The sequence below is a fragment of the Diabrotica undecimpunctata genome, chromosome 5 (genome assembly GCF_040954645.1).
Source record: "Diabrotica undecimpunctata isolate CICGRU chromosome 5, icDiaUnde3, whole genome shotgun sequence".
NCBI classification, from domain to species: Eukaryota; Metazoa; Arthropoda; class Insecta; order Coleoptera; family Chrysomelidae; genus Diabrotica; species Diabrotica undecimpunctata.
Window position 1 is genome coordinate 92,420,758 of NC_092807.1, and position 21,551 is coordinate 92,442,308.

The following is a 21,551-nucleotide window of genomic DNA, read 5'->3' on the forward strand; positions in this document are numbered from 1 at the left end:
ATTGTAATAAATAGGTTGTTTTTAAAACCCTTTATATAAAATTTTGTGTCAATTGGATTTTTTGTTTCTTTTCCCAAACTTTTTTAAACGAATTGTATGCCGCATTTTTTGAAACAATAGATAATTTATAAAATTAATTAGGGTACCTATTAATTTAACTGTCATGATGAAAAAACGAAAAATTTTTAAATTGATATTTCTAGAAAACGGTGTATCCTACCGACTTAATGTAAGGGTACCTTTTAGTACTAGAATACCTGAAAATATATTAATCTAGTAGAACAAATGCTTAAAAGTTAAAGACAAAAGTTATGGTTTAAAATAACCGTTAACCTAGCCAAAACCGGCCCCTATGACCGGTACTAGACATTCGCAATTAATGGAATCGATGTAACTCTAGACTCGAGATGATCAATAATCGTACCATCTTCAAATAGCTCTAGCTCCCTTAGGAAGTATTTTTGGACTAGGTAAATTGGGTTAAATTATCCAAGGAATCTCCAGTCTTCATTTGTCAGGAGAGTTTCTGGACACCCTGTATAATGTAACTTATCATAAACTTTTTAGCTATCACTGATAATGGTAAAAGGCATACCGAAATATATTTAATTACTATAAAATACATAAAACATCTTTAAATTAGTGTGTGAAGCAGAAATATATAGTTTACACCAATAATTAGCAAGTGATTGTATTTAGGAATTATAAACGTCGGAGCAGTATATATAGTACTTATCCAAAAGTTTCTTCCAAAAATTATTCTTAATATAGGTATCTATTTCTTTAATTTCAGATTCATCTCCAGGTGCTATAGCGAATGTAAGTAAGTATACAGAAACCTAAAAAATACTTAGAAGCAGTAACTTATTTACCATTTTTCAGTGTGTAAAATCTACACAGATAATGCGAAGAAAAATAATATTTGTCCTCTTTCGAATTTTAACCCCTCAATATCTCGAGCAGTATTTGCAGAATCTGGAGAATTTCCTCATATGGTAAATATATTTCAAAAATGTTTCTTAGTAATACCCAAATATTAAGTATATCTTGAAATTCAATAGCACAACAAGATACGTCTTTATTTTAATATACGATGCAAAACAAAAAAATTATATAAAAGAGAATTAATTTACCATATTTATTGACATACTAAAAATAAATAAGACTCGCCTGTACTTTACAAAAATTTAAAATCATTCCTATTTCAGAAGCCAAGGAATGAACATCAGGCTTCTACTCTATAACTGTGTAAATAGAATTCATGACTGTAATTTTATAAATTTCCATTGTATACTTTTGTATACTTTTGTATACACTGCTGGCAAACCCCAACTCCAAGCAAGATTCTTGACCTGTACGGTAGGGTGCATCGAAAAAATTAGTTGGAAATGTTTTATGTAAAAGTGTGAAAAAGTTGCTAGTGTTATTTTTTATCATATTGGTATTTTTATTTTTTTTTTCTACACGAATTTTCTACCATCTGTCATTTTACCCGATAAAGTAATAATAACATCAGCGGACTCTTCTAACGTTATCGACAAAAATAAAGTTAGAAGAAAAAGAAATCTCGTTCCAATATTCAGAGACTACAAGAACATTCGACAATTAACCTACGAGGGCTTTACTTTGATGAACGCAAAGACAAAACCTTAGCTCAAGTAAGAAAAGATGCAAAAGTTTATCGTTAACCGATCATGGACGAACACATAACACTTGTGCAGGAGCCAGGATGCAAATATTTGGGACATGTTTCTCCGATGTCCGGTACATCCGAAAATATCAAATTTTCCATTATTCAACTCCTAATAGAAAATTCAATCGCATTACAAGAAGTTGAAGCTATTGGATGTGACGGAACAGAAATATAATGCGATTGTTAGAAGAACATCTTCAAAAACCACTTCAGAGGTTTGTGTGTCTGCTACATGTAAATAAGCCACCCCTTCGACGTCTTTTTCACCATCTTGATGGAGATACTTCTGGACCTAGAGGATTTTCAGGTCCTATTGGTAAGCAATTATTACAATGTGACCAACTGCCAATAGTTGCGTTCAAACCAATTAAAGGTAATTTACCCACGATTCCCAAAAGTATTTTAAAGGAGCTTAGTACAGATCAAAAGTATTTGTATGAAATGTGCTGCGTAGTATCCAGTGGCCAGTGTACTACCAGTGTAACAGATCGAAAACCCGGACCCCTGGCACATTCAAGGTGGGTAACAACTGCCAATCGCATTCGTCGGTTCTATGTGTCGAGTATCATGGCACCGTTGAACTTAATCTCACTCACAGAATACATTATGACAGTATACACTCCAATGTGGTTTAACGTAAAATCCCAACCGACATGTAAATATGGTGCAAAACATCTTTTTAAAACCATTCAATTTTCTCGGTACTTAAATAGCGAATTAAGAGCTGTAGTCGACGCTGTAATTCAACGAGCTGCATATATTTCGGTCAATGTGAAAATATACATTTAAGCTGATATCGGATTACCGACTCCATATTCGGGAACTTGGACTGCGCCGCATCTTAAAAGCAAGAAGGTTTCCAGCGACAAAATCAAAAAACGTGAGGGTCTTCAAAATCTTTCCTATAAATTTTGATGCAAACGACTACTTTGAGTTAATTAATTGGCAAGAGTGTAACCTTACAGAACCACCTATCTTCTATAGAGTTTCGAATGACGATCTGCGAGATTTTACCAAAAATCCGGACTTAGACCCTTTTAACATTGAGAAATATCGCTGCCACACACAATGTGTAGAACGATGTGTCAAGCTTTTAATAGAAGCTTCTCAAGCAGTTTGTGGAGCGGATTCAAGGGATGGATGTATAAAAACGCGAATTGATTCCAGAAAAACTATGCCTTACTTTAACACTAAATCAGAATACATCTTCAAATAAAATTGTTTTATCATATTTTTGTAATATTTCTCTAATACACCATTTTAAATTTATAGTTTTTTTATTTTTATTTTTATTTCAGTATTAAAAAAACGTTGGTGACATCAGGGAGACAGTAGGAAGAGTTGGGCTATTTTGTTATAAAAAACTGTTGGAGCATATTTTTCTTAACTGAAATTTTTAATTGCCTTGTGGAACCAGAAAATATTTTCCAGTTTAAACCGAATTTATTAATTTAACTTTTATAAGGTATTACATTTTGGTTACAAAGAAAATGCGCCTGTTAATAAATATATTTTTATTTCAACGCAATTTTACTAAAATAATAATTGTGGTGTGCTGTGGAGCGCTGTGGCGGTAATGAAGAGAAGAATAAGATGACATGATAGATTATATATATATATATATATATATATATATATATATATATATATATATATATATAGAAAAGTGTGTAAATCTCAAAACTACAGGTTTTGGGCCCAGGCAACTTTTTATACAGGGTGTTTCAAAAAAAGGTAACCCCGTCTTTAGGGTAGGTAAAACACTGAAAAATAATTTGTTGGGGTTTGCTTCGTAAAAAATTTTTGTAACCCAACCGTATTTAAGATACAGGGCGTTGAAGAAAAAAAAATTTACGCTTTTTTACGATTTTGCCGAAACTACTGGCAACATTGTAATGAAATTTTATACGAATATGTTTTGGAAGCTGATACATCCCATGAATTTGTTTTTATATCTGATTCTCCTAGAGGGCGCTAGTTACACGGATCGTACTAAGAATTAGTCAATATAAATTTTTTAAGAGTATAATTATTAATCAAAATTTCAAGTAAACTTAAACATCATTCAATTTTACACAAAAAAGGTACAATTTTTTTTCTTCAACGCCCTGTATCTTGAAAACGGATGGCGTTACAAAAATTTTTTACTAAGCAAACCCCAATTATTTTTCAGTTTTTTACTTACCCTAGAGACGGGGTTACCTTTTTTTGAAACACCCTGTAGATACAAAATATAAGTACAATAAAAAATAAACGAATGAGTGAATTGAGTTATTTACAAATTATACAGATGAGATATAAAAGTTAACAGCTGAATAGAAAGATAGAGCTTGTACATTAATAATTATATAATGTGTAGATGACAATCAATTAGAAGTCACTCGAAATAAATCAATATGTTGCATGTTTTGGAAGAAAGATATAAAAAGGGGATTATGTGGACAAATCATTTTGAGATATAATCTAATATCAATGAAATTAAAAGGGACAGATGGTCTAAAGCAGTTTTTTAGTGAATTCAATAATGTAACGGATGAACAAATCAAGGACGAAGATTCAGTATGTAATTTATTACTTTCCATGGCACCGACCTTTGAAACATCTATTGCAATTCTAGAAAATTTAGATCCAAAAGATTTAACAAATGAATTGGAAGAAACTTCGAGCAGATGTGGAAAAAAATCAGGCATTTTTATTCAGTACAACAGAGTATTAAAAACCAGCAGCGTTTTCATGAAAACCATAATAATAATAATAATAATAATAAATGTCTTTATTAACAACAGATTAAATTTTCTTTACAATGAAATATAATATCAGTAGGGCGAGATTCAGTTTGTGTACCACTGTGCAACAGCCGCACACAACTGCTCTTCCACCTAACCCCCATAGTTTGTTACAGATGCCACAATAATGATTATATGCAGATAGTTGAAGTAGGAAATAATGGAGTAGAATATACTATTAAAAATGTTTTGTTTGTACCCAAATTAAGGCGTAACCTATTTACAATAATTTTTGATAAGGAACAAGTATCTTTGTATAATGTAATTGATTAACTAGGCTTTAGGCACAGAAATAGGTTAAATGTAATCTCACTTAAACTAAACTAAAAAATTTAAGTTTTAAGAAAGAAAACTTGTTAACAATAAAATGGTTAAGGGTTAATAGGATATACAAATACAGGGTGCAGATTGTGAAATGTAAATAAACAAACAGTAATAATTAACAGAGATGTAGTTTTTAATCAAAAGTATTGTTGTTATAAGATAATCAAAACCGAGATACAAAATACTAAAGAGCAAAATGATAAAGTTAAAGAATACTGTAGAAGTATAGCTGAAGATATACTGATAATAAAACAGAATCAAATAAGAGTAGAAGTGAACAAGCCAGAGAAAATGTAATTTTACCAGAAGAATACAAATAAAAGGTAGAAATTTAATTGACAACACTATACTAGCCCGAATGACAGAAAAATGCAGATTTTTATAACTAATTGTCACTATCCTTGACAAGTTCTACAAAAATTTTCTCTGTTACTTTCCATCAGTAGCCTTTAACGTAACGTTTATCTCATCGGTCAGAGAAAACAGTCAGCTAGTAGAACTACACCCTCAACATATTTATCGGAGATGTCAATTTTTTTATACCTTTGTTTTTAACACAGCAGTTTTTCGATAGATCATCTTATATTGTTTCTATTTTAGGTAGAACTTGGTTATAAGATCGATGATAATACCGAATGGGTTTGTAGTGGTTCTATAATAAGTAAAAATTATGTACTAACAGCAGCTCATTGCACTTTATCTATACAAAGGTAAGTAAATTACGTTACTATATCAATATTAAGTAAATGTCAATATTTCTATATATAATTTTTTTTATTGGCATAGACTAGGTGTCAATCAGCCAGTTACAACATGACTAATACCTTAAATATATAAATTTTATGACCGTAATGTCCATAAAATATCAATAACGAAGAGCTGAATAATATGCTTTAAGAACTAAAATTAAAATAAGATACAAACGGTACACATAATAGAATTCAAAACACTTTTTTGTATTATCTCTTTTTTATCTATATTTACATACAAACAAGATAATGAGGTTCTCAGAGTTCCACAGCAAACTCTTGAGCAGCTATCTATTCAATCCGACAGCTGCTTTGCTATGGACTGTCCAAGTTGCTCACCACAATTTTGCATATACATATATTTTTTTGATAGTAGATACTACAAGACTATTTTGGTACTTGACAGAAATTTTACTAATGCATTATAAATTCTCTCATTTCCATTAGCTAAGAGACTAAGAATATTAAACGGGGCCTGTACATTAAGATCATCTAATTGTTCAATAAATTGATCTGTTTCATAATTATATTTTTGGCATTCGAAAAAAATACTATCTAAATCACCTTTTTTGCCACAATTTTGACAAAGATCATTTTCGAGAACATGAATTTTATGTAGATGTGTGGGATAACAGGCGTGGCCAAATCTAAGACGTGTTACAGTTGTGATATATTTTCTTGAATAATTATATGGCTGGAACCACGTTTTATTCGGTATTTGATTTTGTATACTGCAGTATCTAGAAGGGTTGGTATAACTATGTTGTGACCAACATTCGTTCCAAATATTGAGATATTTCATTCTAATATAAACTACTGCATCACAAAAACTTACAGGTAGTTTATTGGTCAAACCATTTTTTACACTTTTTTTGCCAGCATATCCACATACTCGTTATTTTCGAGACCGACATGTGCTTTAACCCATACAAAATTAATGTTTTTGTTAACCTTTTGCAGTTCTAAAATCCTTTTTTTAATTGCATATATGATATAATTGGAGGAGTAACTTGGGTATTTAGCCAAAACCAAGGAATTTAAAACAGACAGGGAGTCCGATACAATTATTGCAGAATCAATTGTAGACTGTGATAAAAATGTCAACGCTTCGTAGATCGCAATAGCTTCAGCACTAAATATAGAAAATATGTTATCTAGTTTGTAGGAATAATTAATATTTTTGGAGGAAATATAAAAAGCAAATCCCACACCATCCTTGCACTTCGAAGCATCGGTGTATATTGCCACAGATTCCTCGAAGCTTGCAAGTATTGAGTATAATAAGTTAATGTTAATGTGAAAATTATCGCTATATGAAGGTTTTACAATCTTTATATTTAGAAACAATGAATTGTAATCATAAATATCTAACAAAGTTGAGCTTGGATTATATAAATCACTAAGGATATCTTGATTAGATTGAAGTGCTATACACAGTAGTGGAGAATTTTTCTTCGACCAATATTTATTTGTCAGGTCTTGTTCATTTAACACTACTATATTTGAATATAGATTACTGTTAGTTCTGGATATTTTAAGAAGAAATTTGTCTGCATGGAACTGCCTTCTTTAATTTAAATGAGGCTCAATAGCTTCTACATGAAGAAGTTTGACTGGAGTTGTTTTCATGGCACCAAGACATACACGTAGGACTGAGTTCTGCAAGATATCTATTTTGTTTAAAATCTGTGAACTAGCAGAGCCGTACAAGATACATCCATAATCCAATATGGACCTGATATAGGCACGATAGAATAATAAGAAAGTTTCAACGCCAGCTCCCCACCAAGTCTTAGTAACCATTTTTTTAAAATTTAAACCTTTTATACATCGGTCTAACATGTAATTAATATCCATTTTCCATGTCAATTTCCTATCAAGTACCATGCCAAGATATTTGACGGAGCCTTTAATAGAAAAATTATAAGAACCTAGGACAATGTGACTTAATTTTGGTATGTTGTGTCTACTGAAAACACGAACTTCAGACTTGGAGTGAGAAATCTGAAAATCATTTAATGTTAACCATTCATGAACAACACCAAAGATGTCTTTGAGAAAAACCATAGTGGTATTAAATTTCTTATTTTCAGTATATATGCAGAGGTCATCTGCATACTGTACTATTTTAAACAGAATGTGAATAAAACTTAATTTATGTAAATCAGCAGTATACAAATTAAAGAGAAAAGGGCTTAAAACTGAGCCTTGTGGAAGTCCGTTGTTGTTATTTCTTGGACCTACAATTGTGTTTTGTGTCAAAATTTCTTAAAAATATTTTTCTATTAGTATAGAATTTAATAATCATGTTGACTACCTGATTTGGAATATGAAATAATTTCAACATCTTATTTCATAAAATGGGGAGGCATATATTATCATACGCACTTTCTACGTCTATAAAAAGCGCAGAAAGGTAATTGTTTCTGCCAAAATTATTTTTTATGTCTACCACAAGAGTACTAAGAGCATCTAGAGAACCAACCTCTTTTTTAAAAGAGAATTGATTTTGACAAGCTAATTTATTATAAGTTATCCACCACTCTAGTCATACTTTGACAATTCTTTCCAAAGTCTTCAAAACACACGACATCAATCTTTATTTGGTTTAAGGATTGGTATGACAATAACAGTTCTTAATATATCAATTTCTGCATTTTTAAAAAGAATATCATTAAAAATATCAAGTAATACGTTTTTTGCTATATTTGGAAGTTTTTTAAGCATAGGATATTTAATATGTTCTTGTATGTATTATGTCATAGACAAGAACATGTATTAAACAAATGAACGGGTTACTGTGGGATAGACAGATTACCAGAAATACAAAGAAGAGAATTTATAACATAATAAATAAACGAAACAGGTACAAAATAACAGCAACTGAAATGGAGTTCATGAGAAGAAGCTGCAGAGTGACAAAAATGGATCGTATCAGAAATGAGGAGATAAAACGAAGAATGGCAGTAGAACAAGACATACTCAGCTACATCGAAGATAAACTTTTAATTTGGTATGGACATATGAGAAGAACAGATCATACAAGGTGGATAGCAAAGATTTCGGATTCCGGATTTCCCAATAGGATTTCCGATTTCCCAATAAGAAGGAGGAAAAGAGGTAGACCCCGAAGATTATGGAGGGATGAAGTGGACGAGGCCATGGAAAGACGAGACCTTAGAGATGGAGAATGGCAGAACAGAAAGGACTGGAGACGTTGGCTGAAAAAAGGAAGGCGGCGACAGCTGTAAAAATCCTTATATAGATAGATAGATATTTAATATCATCGTAGCCCGGAGCGGTGTTAGACCTATTAGTTAGCGCAAAGTCAAGTTCCTCCCGTGTAAATGGATTTAGAAGAAAGTGACTTGAAATTGTAGGATTATTTTGAATTTTTATAGCAGTATTAACTGATAGAGGTGCTATTTTGTTAAAAAATTCTTCAATCAATTTATCATAAAAATGATTAATACTTGGAGTATACTTCCTTTGCATTTTCCTTGCTTCATTCCAAACATTTTTAATAGGCATATTTTTATTTAAGGATGAACACCAGTTTTTACAACTTTCTTTGGCTTTTAGTTTTAGACATTTTTTTTGTTTTGGCCATTATTTCCTGACATCGTACATAATTAGCGAAATTATAGTTAGTTTTATATGTTTTTAAAGCATCTTTCCTGTTAGAAACAACTTGTTCACATTCGGAGTCCCACCGCGGAGGTGGTGGTCGTTTAATAATTTTAAAGGGTTTATATGTCGGAATGGATTGAGAAGATGCATTATTAATACTTTCCATTAGGAAGTCATATTTCTCTAAGGTAGACAAGCTGTCCGAATAGTTAAGAAAATTTTGTTCAATCAGATCAGAATATTGGGTCCAATTAGCTTTATTAACATTCCATTTGGACTTTGGAAGAATGTATTCATTACGAAAATTAACAGAAGAAAGATTCATTTGAACTACATAATGATTCGATCCCAATGTGTCATTTAAGACGTCCCAAGTAATTTCTTCTGCTAAATCAGGAGAGCACAACGTAATATTAACACTAGATTGTGTCACATCCGGGCGGGGCAGATAGGTTGCTTTACCATTATTAAGAACAACTAAATCAAGTGTATCAATGGCATTAATAAGTTGGTGCCCAATGCCATAATTTTTACGTGAACCCTACAAGCTGTTATGGGCATTCATATCACCACCTATAATGCAAGGAAAATTAAATTGTTCCAATATTTTACACCAATCTGTGTTAGTCGATCGAATATCTGGAGGTCTATAAATTGAAGCAAAATTAATGTCAGAGTTATTATATTTTAAAGTGATTCCACAAACAAGAATATATTTACAAGAATAATTCAAAGCGATGAATTGATTTTATAAGTATAGTCACTTCCGCGTAACCGTCATATCGGTCGTGACGAACAATTTTCTAACCCTTAAAATTATATTGTTTATCGGGTTTAAACCATGCCTCACTCAACAAGGCAACATCAATATCATTTTCCTTTTTTGTACCCTTTAATACAGAAGTAATTTCATGATTTATTATTTCATTATCAAGATTTCAAATCGTCCAATGTACTTATATTTTTTAAAAAACTAATTACAAATTTAGTCATAGCTCGAGCAATATCTTGGTTCTCCGTTTCACCACTGTGAGAAGCGGAGCGTGGTGGATTAGCAGGTAGAGGTTGAGATGGTCCAAATCTGAAATTAAACATGGGAGGTGGCTGAACAGAGTTAGAAGATACATCAGGAGAAGAATTGGCTTTCCTCTTTTTGTTAGGAACTGAGTAATTGTTAGAGTTTTAGCGAAAAGTTGGATTAAAATAAGTACTCGTAGCTACATTAGAAGTAGATTGCGCAGATGTTAGGGACATTTTATTTTGTATAATATTAGGAAATTTTTTATCGTAGTTGGATAAAATTGAAAACTTATTTTGGCCTAGAGCCTCCGAATATGAGTTTTCATTAATTTCCTTGGCCTCTATAAAAGAAATTTTATTTGTAATTATATTTTTAATTTTTTGTTGTTTTTGGTAAGAAGATGACTTTTTGAAACCGAAACGTGTTCAGTACTCTTACAATAAATACAACTAATGTCTGAATTTTTTCAAGCGTGATTTTCATCTTTATTCTCTCCACATCGAATACATAGATTTTGAGAACTTCTACACTGTTTTAAAATGTGACCGTATCTCAAACACCTATAACACTGAGTAACCGTATCTACAAATTGTTCGACTGGACAAAAAACTCTATTTATAATAACATACTGAGGCAGTATATTATCTTCAAAAGCTACAATAACAGTTCGTTTTGCAACATAGTCAATTGTACCATTTTTTTTCAACTTTTCTATGCATTCGTTTAATATTTAAGATACGTGAAGGAGATTTAATATTTTCCTGTAAATATACAGTATCAAATTGAGTATCAATATCGCGAATTAAACGCTTGCTTTCTAACAAGTGACCCGGAATAATGGCTTTTAAATTTTCTTCGTTTAGTTTAGTATTATTTATAAGACTATTTGCATCATGTATAGAAGCTACTACTACCTTAATTCTGTTCCTTCCAATTCCCTTTACTTGAAGGATATTAGAAATTCCTAGTTTTTTGTACAAAATATGACCGATTGTAATTGGATGTAAGCGACCAAGATCAGTGTTATCTATCCTTTCAATATACACAAAAATATTTTCAAGATTATACTTATCTGAATTTATGTTAAATCCTCTATTTTTTAACGGTACCACGTTTTCTTCAGGCTCCATTACTTCAGACGATCTAACAATATTGTTAGAGGCACTTAAAAGTGTCCTCGAGTCAATGCCAGGCCCCATAGGGGAAAGTAACAAAGTTTTAAGCACTATGCGAGTATGTTTTTATTAAACACTACAATTTAAAAAAACTAGCCGAATAAAATTAATTTTAAATTACGCGGTATTGCTTTAAATCCAATGAAATAAACTTTAAAATGCGGAGAGTATTTAAAAATGCGTATCCACACTTTGACAGTTATTTGATAATTGACTGATATAAATTTTAATGCAATATTTTTGATCACAGAAAAGGTAGAAAGTGTTAATTAAATTGGAGTTAAAATGGTAAAATTTAGTTTATAGCACTTAATAATAAAAATAAACAATAGAAGGTAAATATGGAGTACGATGTAGAAAGATGATAATCTGATTTGAACCTCATGATCACCTTTCACTTTACAATCCTTTCTGTATCCTGGTCTGCTCCAAGATTTGTCACCAAATCATTCTCAACTCCATCCAACTACCTAATTCGCGATCGGTCTCTGCTTCTTCTTCCTACAGTTGTTCCTTTAGTTAGCTTTTTAGTGATCGTGTTGTCTGGCATTCCTATTATATGTCCAGATCATCGTGTATTTTATTGAACGTTACGACGTCTGGTACAATAAAAAGTTGGTATAACTTGGTTGGTCAACTACAACAATCGCGGAAATTGTCAAATATCCCTCCCATACGCAAACCGTAAAAAGATGGAAAGAAGGAAAAGAATGTAAACTTGCCAGGGTAACACTAAGTAACCTTGAAGAGTCAACATCAAAGAAGTACTTGGGAATGACCAGGAAAAATCTACGTTTGGCAGTTGGTTTTTTAACTGGTCATTGTCAATTAATCAAACACCTCCACACACTGGGGCTAGTAGACACACCTCTATGTAGGAAGTGTGAACGAGAAGACGAAACTGTAGAGCATGTCCTATATGAATGCACAGAGTTATCGTTAATACGAGAGTACGCTTTCGGCGAGTCCTGGCCCACACCTGCCCACATAAGAGAGATGTCTCCTGGTGACTTGTCCACCTTCCTAGAAATGGCAGGATGGACAATGAGCTAAGGGTGACAGCTCCCTGGGAGGATGCACAATGGGTCAATTGTGGCCTAAGTGCTGTGAAACTTAACTTGCCCTCCCTACTCTACAGATACAGATATAAAAGTGGGTATAACTCAAAGTTATATGTTTTGATTTACTACCCTTGGTCGATTATACTCGTAGCTCCAAATATTTTGCTGAGTATTTTACGCTTGAATATTCCCAAAAGTCTTGCATGCTTCTGCAAAAAGATCCATTTTTCTGTCCCATACGTGAGAACCGCAGTGTTTTGTATGTATATAATAATTTTAATTCTTCTTTGTATGTTTCTTGAGTGGAATTGTTTTTGGAGTTTATAATATGCTCTATATGTAAGGTTTGTTCGCCTTTAAATTTCTCCGCTTATTTTGTTAGTATTATTCGTTAGCGAGACAAGGTATGTAAAGCTGTAAATTCATTTAAAGATTTAATTTTTAAAGACTGTTTCATTCATGTTTCTCGCATGCTATAGTATCCTTAGTAACTAGCGTGTATTTGGTTTTGTCTTCGTTGGTAACTAGAGAGACCAGTTTTGTCGCCGTTTTCAAGCTACGAAATATTCTAAACATCTCTTTTGCTACACCCTACAATGTCAATGCCTATATTGTAAGATTTGTATAGATATGAGGGGTATAGAAGCAAAACCCGCCAACTCACATTTTTGTGAAATCTGCGTTTGATACGGGAATTTGTTCTTTATGTGTATATACATAAGTTCAAACATAATTTAAAATACGCTTAAGCTGCAAACCCCGACTTGTCCAAAAAAATTCAGTTGCAAAGACCGCCAAGTCCGGCCTTGCTAATGGCGAAATGTTTGGGCTGACATGTGACTTTGCCGTTCACGCGAAATGGCCTGTGGCAGCTTCTAACCATGTAATGTTTTTAGTGTTGTTTGGATATTATTCAAAGTAGGTTTACGTAAATTTACTTTTGTTTTGTTGTAATAGATAACGATAATATTGGTATCTCTATGCATCGAACTAATTAATTTTTTTGTTTTTATATATTCGGCTAAAGGTTTGCCTGAAAAACCAAAATAAGTTCTTAAAGTGCAATTTATTAACTATGAGGGATCTGCAATTTGTTCATGAAAGATTTTATGAAATTCCATCAAAACTTAAACAAGATGTTTTCATATTAAAATGTTGTGAGGCTAAGTCACCGCAGAGAAGAAGAAGACGAGCAGAGAGAAAAGTGGACAACACAATTTCTCAAAAACAGGTATCAATAAATTAAAGATTACCAAAGCAAGGTGGCGAATGGATTAGTGTATGCAGAAGAGCCTTTATGCAAACTTTGGGCGTGAAAAAAGATAGAATTCAGAGTGTGGTAAAGAGGTTTTTTTAAGGGATTAACTCCATCAGAAAAGCGAGGAAGCGACCGCGTTCTAGAAAAAAAAGACCAAAAAAACTTAGCTATGAGTAATTTTATTGAGAGTTTTAAATGTCTGAAATCTCATTACTGCAGGAGTCAAATCAAGAAAAGAACTTATCTACCATGTGATCCTAATATAAGAAAGCTCTTTAAACTTTACGTCACATCAGTGGATAGCTAGCTGTCTTATGATTAAGGAACATTATTTTCGTTCATATTTTGCAACGCACTATAATATAGGTTTTGGTACACCTATTAGAGAGGCATGCTCTCTTTGCTTAGGATATAAGGAAGAGATAAGGAAAGAAAAAGATAAGGAGCAAAAAAAGAACTTAATGTTTTACAGGAAATGCATAAACTTAAAGCAAAAGCATTTTACAAAATTCTTAAAACCAACAGCAGCGAGAGAGAAGATTTTTCAATGGATTGTCAAAAAAACTTAGCTCTTCCGAAATTACCTCATCAAAGAGCTTACTTCTCTTCCCAATATAATCTTTACAATTTTTCAATTATAAATGGTACTTCTAGTATGAAACTTAACTCTGACACAGTTTCAGCTTATCTATGGACTGATTTAGATTTGCCAAAAAAACTCAAGTGTTATAGCTTCAGCGTTGTTTCATAGATTATCAAAACATAAATTTTCCAGAGATGTTAAAGAAATTTTGATTTGTGCAGATGGCTGTCCAGGTCAAAATAAAAATATTGCAATGATCGGCATGCTTGCAATTTTTCTCCATAAAAAGGTGCCTAATAATATTCGCTGTATTGAACTAATTCGCGTTTGATAAACCTCAGTATCAGAAGTTATTAAACCACCAGGAGCTTGGCACTTTCAATTTCAACAGTTCAAACGCTTTAGGATTTTGAAGCAAAATGATAATATAATTAAAGTTTAGGGTGAAGTTAACTATAATACTTCCATCGCTGTTTCAAAGGGCGTTTGTAAGAAAGGAAAACATATTCGTTCGATTAATCCTGACAAATTTGAAGCTGGCAGAGTAAGTGACAAAAAGAAGGCCCAGAGTGTTGCCAAACTATTAGAAACGCATTATGGAACTGATTGGCAAGAAAATTCCGATTTGAAGTTTTATAAAGATGCCATACATTTTTCTCTAAATAATGACGAGAGTGATCCAAAACTATTGACAAATGAGTTATGTAAAGAATTTTCTCCAGAAGAAACAACTGGGATGTAAAATTTGTTGTCTTAAAAAAAGTTCATTTTTATGAATTAACGTTATTTTTAATTTATAACAATAATTATATAAATATAAACAAATAAGTATGTTTTAAGTAATAAGAATCTAATGTTTATAATAATTTATTAAGTGAAGTTTAAAAAAACATGTTTTTCCGAAGTTTTCTGAAATTTTTAATCCAAAGTTGCTAAATTTTGTTGCAAATCCCGCCATGTCCATAAATATAACCAATTTTATACCGAAATGCAGCTCAAGTATTTTTTATTTTGTGTTCTTCTAATAAAACATTATACTAGAATACAAGTAAATCAAACAGAAAACTAAAAATATACGAAAATGGCAAAAAGATAATAATTTATATGGGTAAATTGTTGATGCATAGTGGAATATAAATATTCCCAGCATTGCTCTTAATGGCTTGATTAAGCGTGAGTATACAATTTACTTTAATTGCTATCGACACATTTAACTTTAGAAAACTAAAAATATCACAGGAGTCCTCTGTAATAGTTTTTCACGTTTCCTGAAAATTTTGATAGATGTGACTCTCTAATTCGCGCCCCCCTTTGTCTAAGTCTAAAGTTGTAGATTTTGCTCCCTTTACGTTAACCCTTTTTTTAAGTTAGACATTCTTGCTAAAGGCACTCTATCGTTGTGCAAAAAAATTCCAAAATTATTTTATAGCATCTAGCTACCCAATAGAATGGATCTCACGTGACTCACGTATTTCCCACGTCCACCAGAAGGGAATATTAACTAGACAAACAAGGCAGTGAAATATTCGAAGATGTATATGTTTTCCTTCCTTAAAGAAATAAAAAAGGAAAACTATTATTGTAATATTAAGAGTAAGAACCAATAGAATAAAGCCTACAAAAAAATTATAATAGCTTACTTGATGGACCTTATCAGAAGAACCCAACACAAATGACCAACCCTGCTATTAAAAATAAAGTGCCGCGGTATGTTTCGTGTAGAATGATTATCTGTCGACAAAATTACACCATTTAAAGAGAAAGCGTCTTACTCAAGGAAATTGAAAAATAAACACCAAAGTGTTTTTCTTCTGATTAGTAATACGTACAATATAACCTTATACAGTATGAAACCTAAAATACGTGAATAATCTAAGACTGTGTCATATCTCCATTGCTTTTTAACTTTGCTCTTTAACTTTTACTATAAATACATATTCGAAGAAGCACTCGACGGCGCTAAAATTGGTATAAAAATACACGGTAAATACACTCCGCCAAAAAAGTACCGCATCACCGATGAAACTGCAAATTTTGTATTAAAAATAATTTAAAACATTGATTATTTACTGTTGTTTTTTTTTGTTTTTTAAGTACGTAACAATTATTAAAAGAAAAATGCAGAATGTACGAAAAACAAAGGTTTAATTTAATTTATTTCATAAATTAAAAGTCAGCGCACAAACAGCATTAAATAAAAAAAATCAAAATCAAAAGTAATGATAATTTAGTAAGACGTATTGCCTCCTTTAGCTCTTATAACATCTAAACAACATTACGTTAGCGTACTTCCAATTAATCTTCTTAGATAATATTGATCGATATTATCCCATTCCACGGTTAACAACCGTTGCAGGTCCTGAAGATTAGCTGGCGTCACATTACCAGATCTCACCCTTCTGTAAAGATGGTCCCAAACATGTTCTATTGGATTTAAGTCCAGGCTGTACGCTGCCCAATTCAAAACTTGTAAATTTACCTCTTGAAGGTACTCGGTGAACGATTCTTGCGACGTGTGGGCGTGCATTGTCATGCATTAAAACAAAGCCATTCGTTACCAATAAATGGGGCGTAAGGAACAACATGCATCTCCAAAATATCTCTAATGTACCTATCAGCAGTTAAGGATCCTTCATCTAGCTGTACCAATTCGGTTTGACCCCTAAGAGATATTCCGCCCCAGGGCATAATAGATCCTCCTCCAAAGTTTGTCGCCGGTCTTAGGTTGCATTGAAAATATCGCTCGCCATCTCGTCTATAAAACTGGTATTCTTTGATCCGAAGTGTATAAACAAAATCTTGACTCATCCGTAAAGAGTCTGTTACCCCAGTCGTCGATATTCCAGTTTACGTGCTCTCTTGCAAATGTTGGACGTGCTATACGGTGTTCTCTTGTAAGTCTCGGGGCAGTGGCAGCTACTCTGACCCTAATTCCAGACTGTCTTAAGATGTGCCTAACAGTTTCTGAAGACACACGTACATTTCGAGTCTCGGCTAAGTGATGTTAAAGTTGACTTGCAGTCACGTGTCTTCGACGCAAAGCCTGAAAGACTAAAAATCTATTGTCCACATGCGTAGTTGCTCTTGGCCGACCTGTTACAGCTCTTTTTTTATAAAGACCAGTCTCTGGGTACCTTACTACCACTCGTGATACTGTCGGCTGATTTACTTGTTTTCACATTTTTGTGTTTGTGTTTTTATGTTTCCACAAAATTGGCCACATTTCTCTGACTCCTTCTGTCTTCAATGAGGGAAATTATTCTAACGACTTGATCTTTCGTTAAATTTTAAATTAACACGAAATTTTTAATTAAACGTAAACTCTATACTTTTTACAAAAGTAAAATAAATACTGATAATATAAAAACCAGACAAAATAGCAATTAAATTTTTTTTTCTTAAACAGTAAGCTGTATTCACAAATTTCTTTTAATATTTATTCTAGTCTTAATATTCTTAAGAGCCAGAAAGGAATAATTTAAATTAACCAAATACTGTCAGAAATATTTGTGATTTTATAAGTGATGCTATACTTTTTTTACGGAGTATTTATATTAACAATATCAGGTATGAAGACGATACAGTGTTAATAGCAGAAAAAATGGAAATAATGGAAAATTTACAAAATATACTAGCTTACAATACGTCTTTAAAAAACTATAGTAATGGTGATTATTAAAACCGACGAAAATTTTTGGATTGACTAACTTTTGACTTTTGCATAACACTCAATTAAAATAAGGTAACAAATTTGGATACTTAGGAATAGTACTAAATGATAAGTGGGATCTACATCTACAAATGGAAGCAAATTATCTATAACTAAAAACTGAGCTTAGACATCCGAATTAGAGTTATTAAACGATACGTTTGGTCAGTCCTTCTGTATAGAGTTGACGCCTGAACAATAAAATTAAATACCATAAGACGGAAAGAGGCCTTTGAAATGTGACAATACGTTACAAATCGAACAGAATTAAATACCATAAATAGAAAATTAAAAAAATAAAGACCTCTTACCTAGGCCACATAATGAAAAATGTTAAATAAAACTTGCTGCAATTAATCATGGAAGGAAGGATAGAGGGCCGAAAAGGAGTAGGTAGAAGAGCCATATCATGGCTTCGCAATATCAGAACTTTGACGGGCTGAACGTTCAACAATTACTAAGAGTGGCGCAGAATAGAGAACATTTTGATGTAGTAGTCGCAAACCTCCTATAATGGAGTGCATCAGAAAGAGAAGAAGAGATATTGTAAGATAAATATAACATTTCATTAAAATTATAAAATCAAATATTTTGCTTTTTTTGTTGCCCTACTTCAATCAGAAAGTTTTATTTAGAAAAGTTGATCAGAATTTTATTACTAATTATTTCGTAATCACCAAGTTTGACTGATTTGCAACGAGTAATGGGTTTATCGAAACCTAAAGCAGTTTATAAGCGTTCTCCACTCGACTTAGCGATTTATTTACACATCGCCACACGATGTGTTAATAAATGGTAGTATTGTCTACATTTATTAATCTATGTTTTTATTTTCAGAGAAGTAAATGTAACACAACTAAGAGTACGAGCTGGAGTAACTGATCAAAAAGATTTGTCTAATGCCCAGATAAGAAACATTGAATCTATTAAATTATATTCTAAATTGGAAATACCTGTCAAATATAACAACATAGCGCTAATTAAAGTTAAAGAAGATTTTATATTTAACAAGTTTGTAGGTCCAGTGTGTTTATACACCAACGAGGAAAATCCAGATGGGAAAGGTCTTCAGACAGGTAAATTAAAACAAAGTACAGTAAATTATGATAACAAATATTCTTTTCTTCTTTAACCTCCTTATCGAAGGTTGGCGACCATCAACTGAAAATCTTCTCTATCTTGTGCTAATGGTATAATTGTGCTTGGATCGCTGATATTGAACGATTGTCGTAAATTTCTTTCGTGCGGTTCTTCGTCTTATTTTTATTGTTCCTTCAACGTTCAACTGTAGAAAACCATACTTACCGTTTCTAAAGATACGGTCAAAATTAGCTGCGTCTGTTTGCTTAACTGTTGTCAATAGTTTCATATCTTTATTCATTTTGTCTATTACTCAATTAATGCTCTATAACGTCCAAGTCGTCGTACCACGAGGCTCATTAAGCAAGACTACACTGCTAGGAGACACGAGGGGTAAAATCCTCTGAATATCTCTAAGGATATTTAAAAGAAAACGTCCATCGTTCTACTCATCAGAACTGTGTGTTCTATCCGACTGCCCAGCCTTGGGTTTGTTCTCTGCTCATTTCGCTTTACACTGATCCCAGAAAGGTACAGGAAATAAAAAGTTAAGTCATAATAATAAATTTATTCGATAAATTAATATTAAAAAACAATATGCTGTCAGAGAGAAAAAAATAAATCTACAAGCTGCGATTCAAAGCTTGTTGGTCGCTGGTAATAATTAAAATAGTACTCAGCTTTAGTACTTTTCTAGCGAAGTGACGCAGTTCTCGAGGAAGCATCCCGCTCTTTGTGGAAAATTAATCGCCGCCTCCTTCGGTAGTTTCTATGTGGCGGGATGACTGTTACTGCATTTTGATGTTAATTTTGGAACAGGTATGATTTGGATTTACAAACATTGGGTTTAGTTTTGGTGGTTCTTAAGGTGGTAGGGTCAGGTAAGACAAGAGCATTTTCGGGGCAAGTGCCTCATAAGCCTGAATATGTATTAGCCTATTAAATAGAAGAATTCTGAAATAAGAATATTCTACCTACAAGTGTACTAATCTACTTGACAAAAAGTGGCGCTGACCGACTTACCGGCTGATCGTCGAAAACTTTTTTACTGGGTGATTGTTTGTAACCTTGATGTGCATAGTTGTACTCAGTCGTTTTGTCGTGACAAATTAAGCTGATGTTTTTGTTGATTTAAATAAAATAATCGGTAAGTATACACTATTAAATCCGTAGAATCTAATGGAATAGTTAGTTTTTTGGTATAACTAGGGAAAAATTTAATAACCATTTATTTATTTGCTTTCTTATTTAAAGGTTATGGGTAAGAGCGTAGTTGTATACTAGGGAAAGTGCGGAGTGGTACGCACTTGCCCCACAGTGTAATTTTGGCGGTAAAGTGTGTTTTATTTTTAGGTTAGACTGAATAAATATTATGGTTCGAAAATATATTCGAAAATCTGAAAGAGGCAAGAATAATTTCAAGGAAACTCTTCTTCAGACTATAGAAGATGTTAAAAGTGGAAGATACTCTGCATATGCGGCAAGTAAATTACACAAAATTCCTCTAAATACTCTACTCGATCACATTAAAGAAAGAAGAGTTAAGAAGTCAGCGTCATATGGCTGTGCTACAGAACTTTTTACAGAGTACGAAAATATATTAGTTCATTGTTTAACTACTATGAAAAAGTATGGGTTTGGTCTCTCACGAATGAAAGTAATGCATTTAGTGGGGAAATACGTTAAAGCGAATCAACTAAATACTCCGTTCCAAAATGGAATTCCTGAAAAAGATTGGCTTTTTCCTTTATGAAACGTCATAATCTATCCGTTCAAAAGCCGGAAAATGTTGAGATAGCAAAAAGAGAGTGTGTTGACCCTTTTATAATAAACAATTATTTTGATTTGGTTTTAAAAACTATAAAGAATCTGGGTATTGAAAACAAAACACATTTAATTTGTAATTTGGACGAAACAAGTTTTTGTTCCGATCCGTCAAAAACCAAAGTCGTAAGAAAAAAGATACCAAGACGACCAGGGCGACAAGCATTTCCGGCAGAGAAAATACATACCTAAGTGCTTTTTGCGTGCAATGCGAAAGGTAAAAAAGCCTCTCTTTTGATTATATTTAAAGGGAAGCAAATATGGACACAAGTGATGCCTCCAGAGAGAAAAGCATTTCCCGAAACTACCTATGCTGCCTCACCCAATGGATCGATGCAAACCGACATCTTTGAAAACTATTTTTGATACTCAAATGACGATTATAAAACTACCGCCGCATAGCAGCCACATTCTCCAGCCACTTTTTTCTACGGTATTTATTTTATTTAGTATTAACTGCATATCATGTTCACGGTATGTGATTAGAGCGATGTCGTCGGCGTAACGAATGTTATTTATCGAATAACCATTGACCTTTATACCACACTCAGAGTCTTCGAGTGCCTCTGAATATAAATTTTGAAAGGATACTTACCTCGAAATGCTTCTAGTTTTTTGTCAATCGTGGTATATGCTGACATATTATAATGTTGGGATA

General features: G+C 32.6%; 1 protein-coding gene across 2 annotated transcripts in view; it reads left to right on the forward strand.

Moving 5' to 3' along the window:
• Positions 1-21,551, forward strand: part of LOC140440686 (trypsin-1-like) — a 58,057-nt gene that overhangs the window by 18,205 nt on the left and 18,301 nt on the right. For both annotated transcript variants that reach the window (XM_072531046.1, XM_072531045.1), the window contains exons 2-5: positions 794-823; positions 883-995; positions 5,404-5,513; positions 18,827-19,065. In XM_072531046.1, coding sequence (XP_072387147.1) covers positions 794-823; positions 883-995; positions 5,404-5,513; positions 18,827-19,065 — 492 coding nt within the window. The remainder of the gene's footprint in view (positions 1-793; positions 824-882; positions 996-5,403; positions 5,514-18,826; positions 19,066-21,551) is intronic.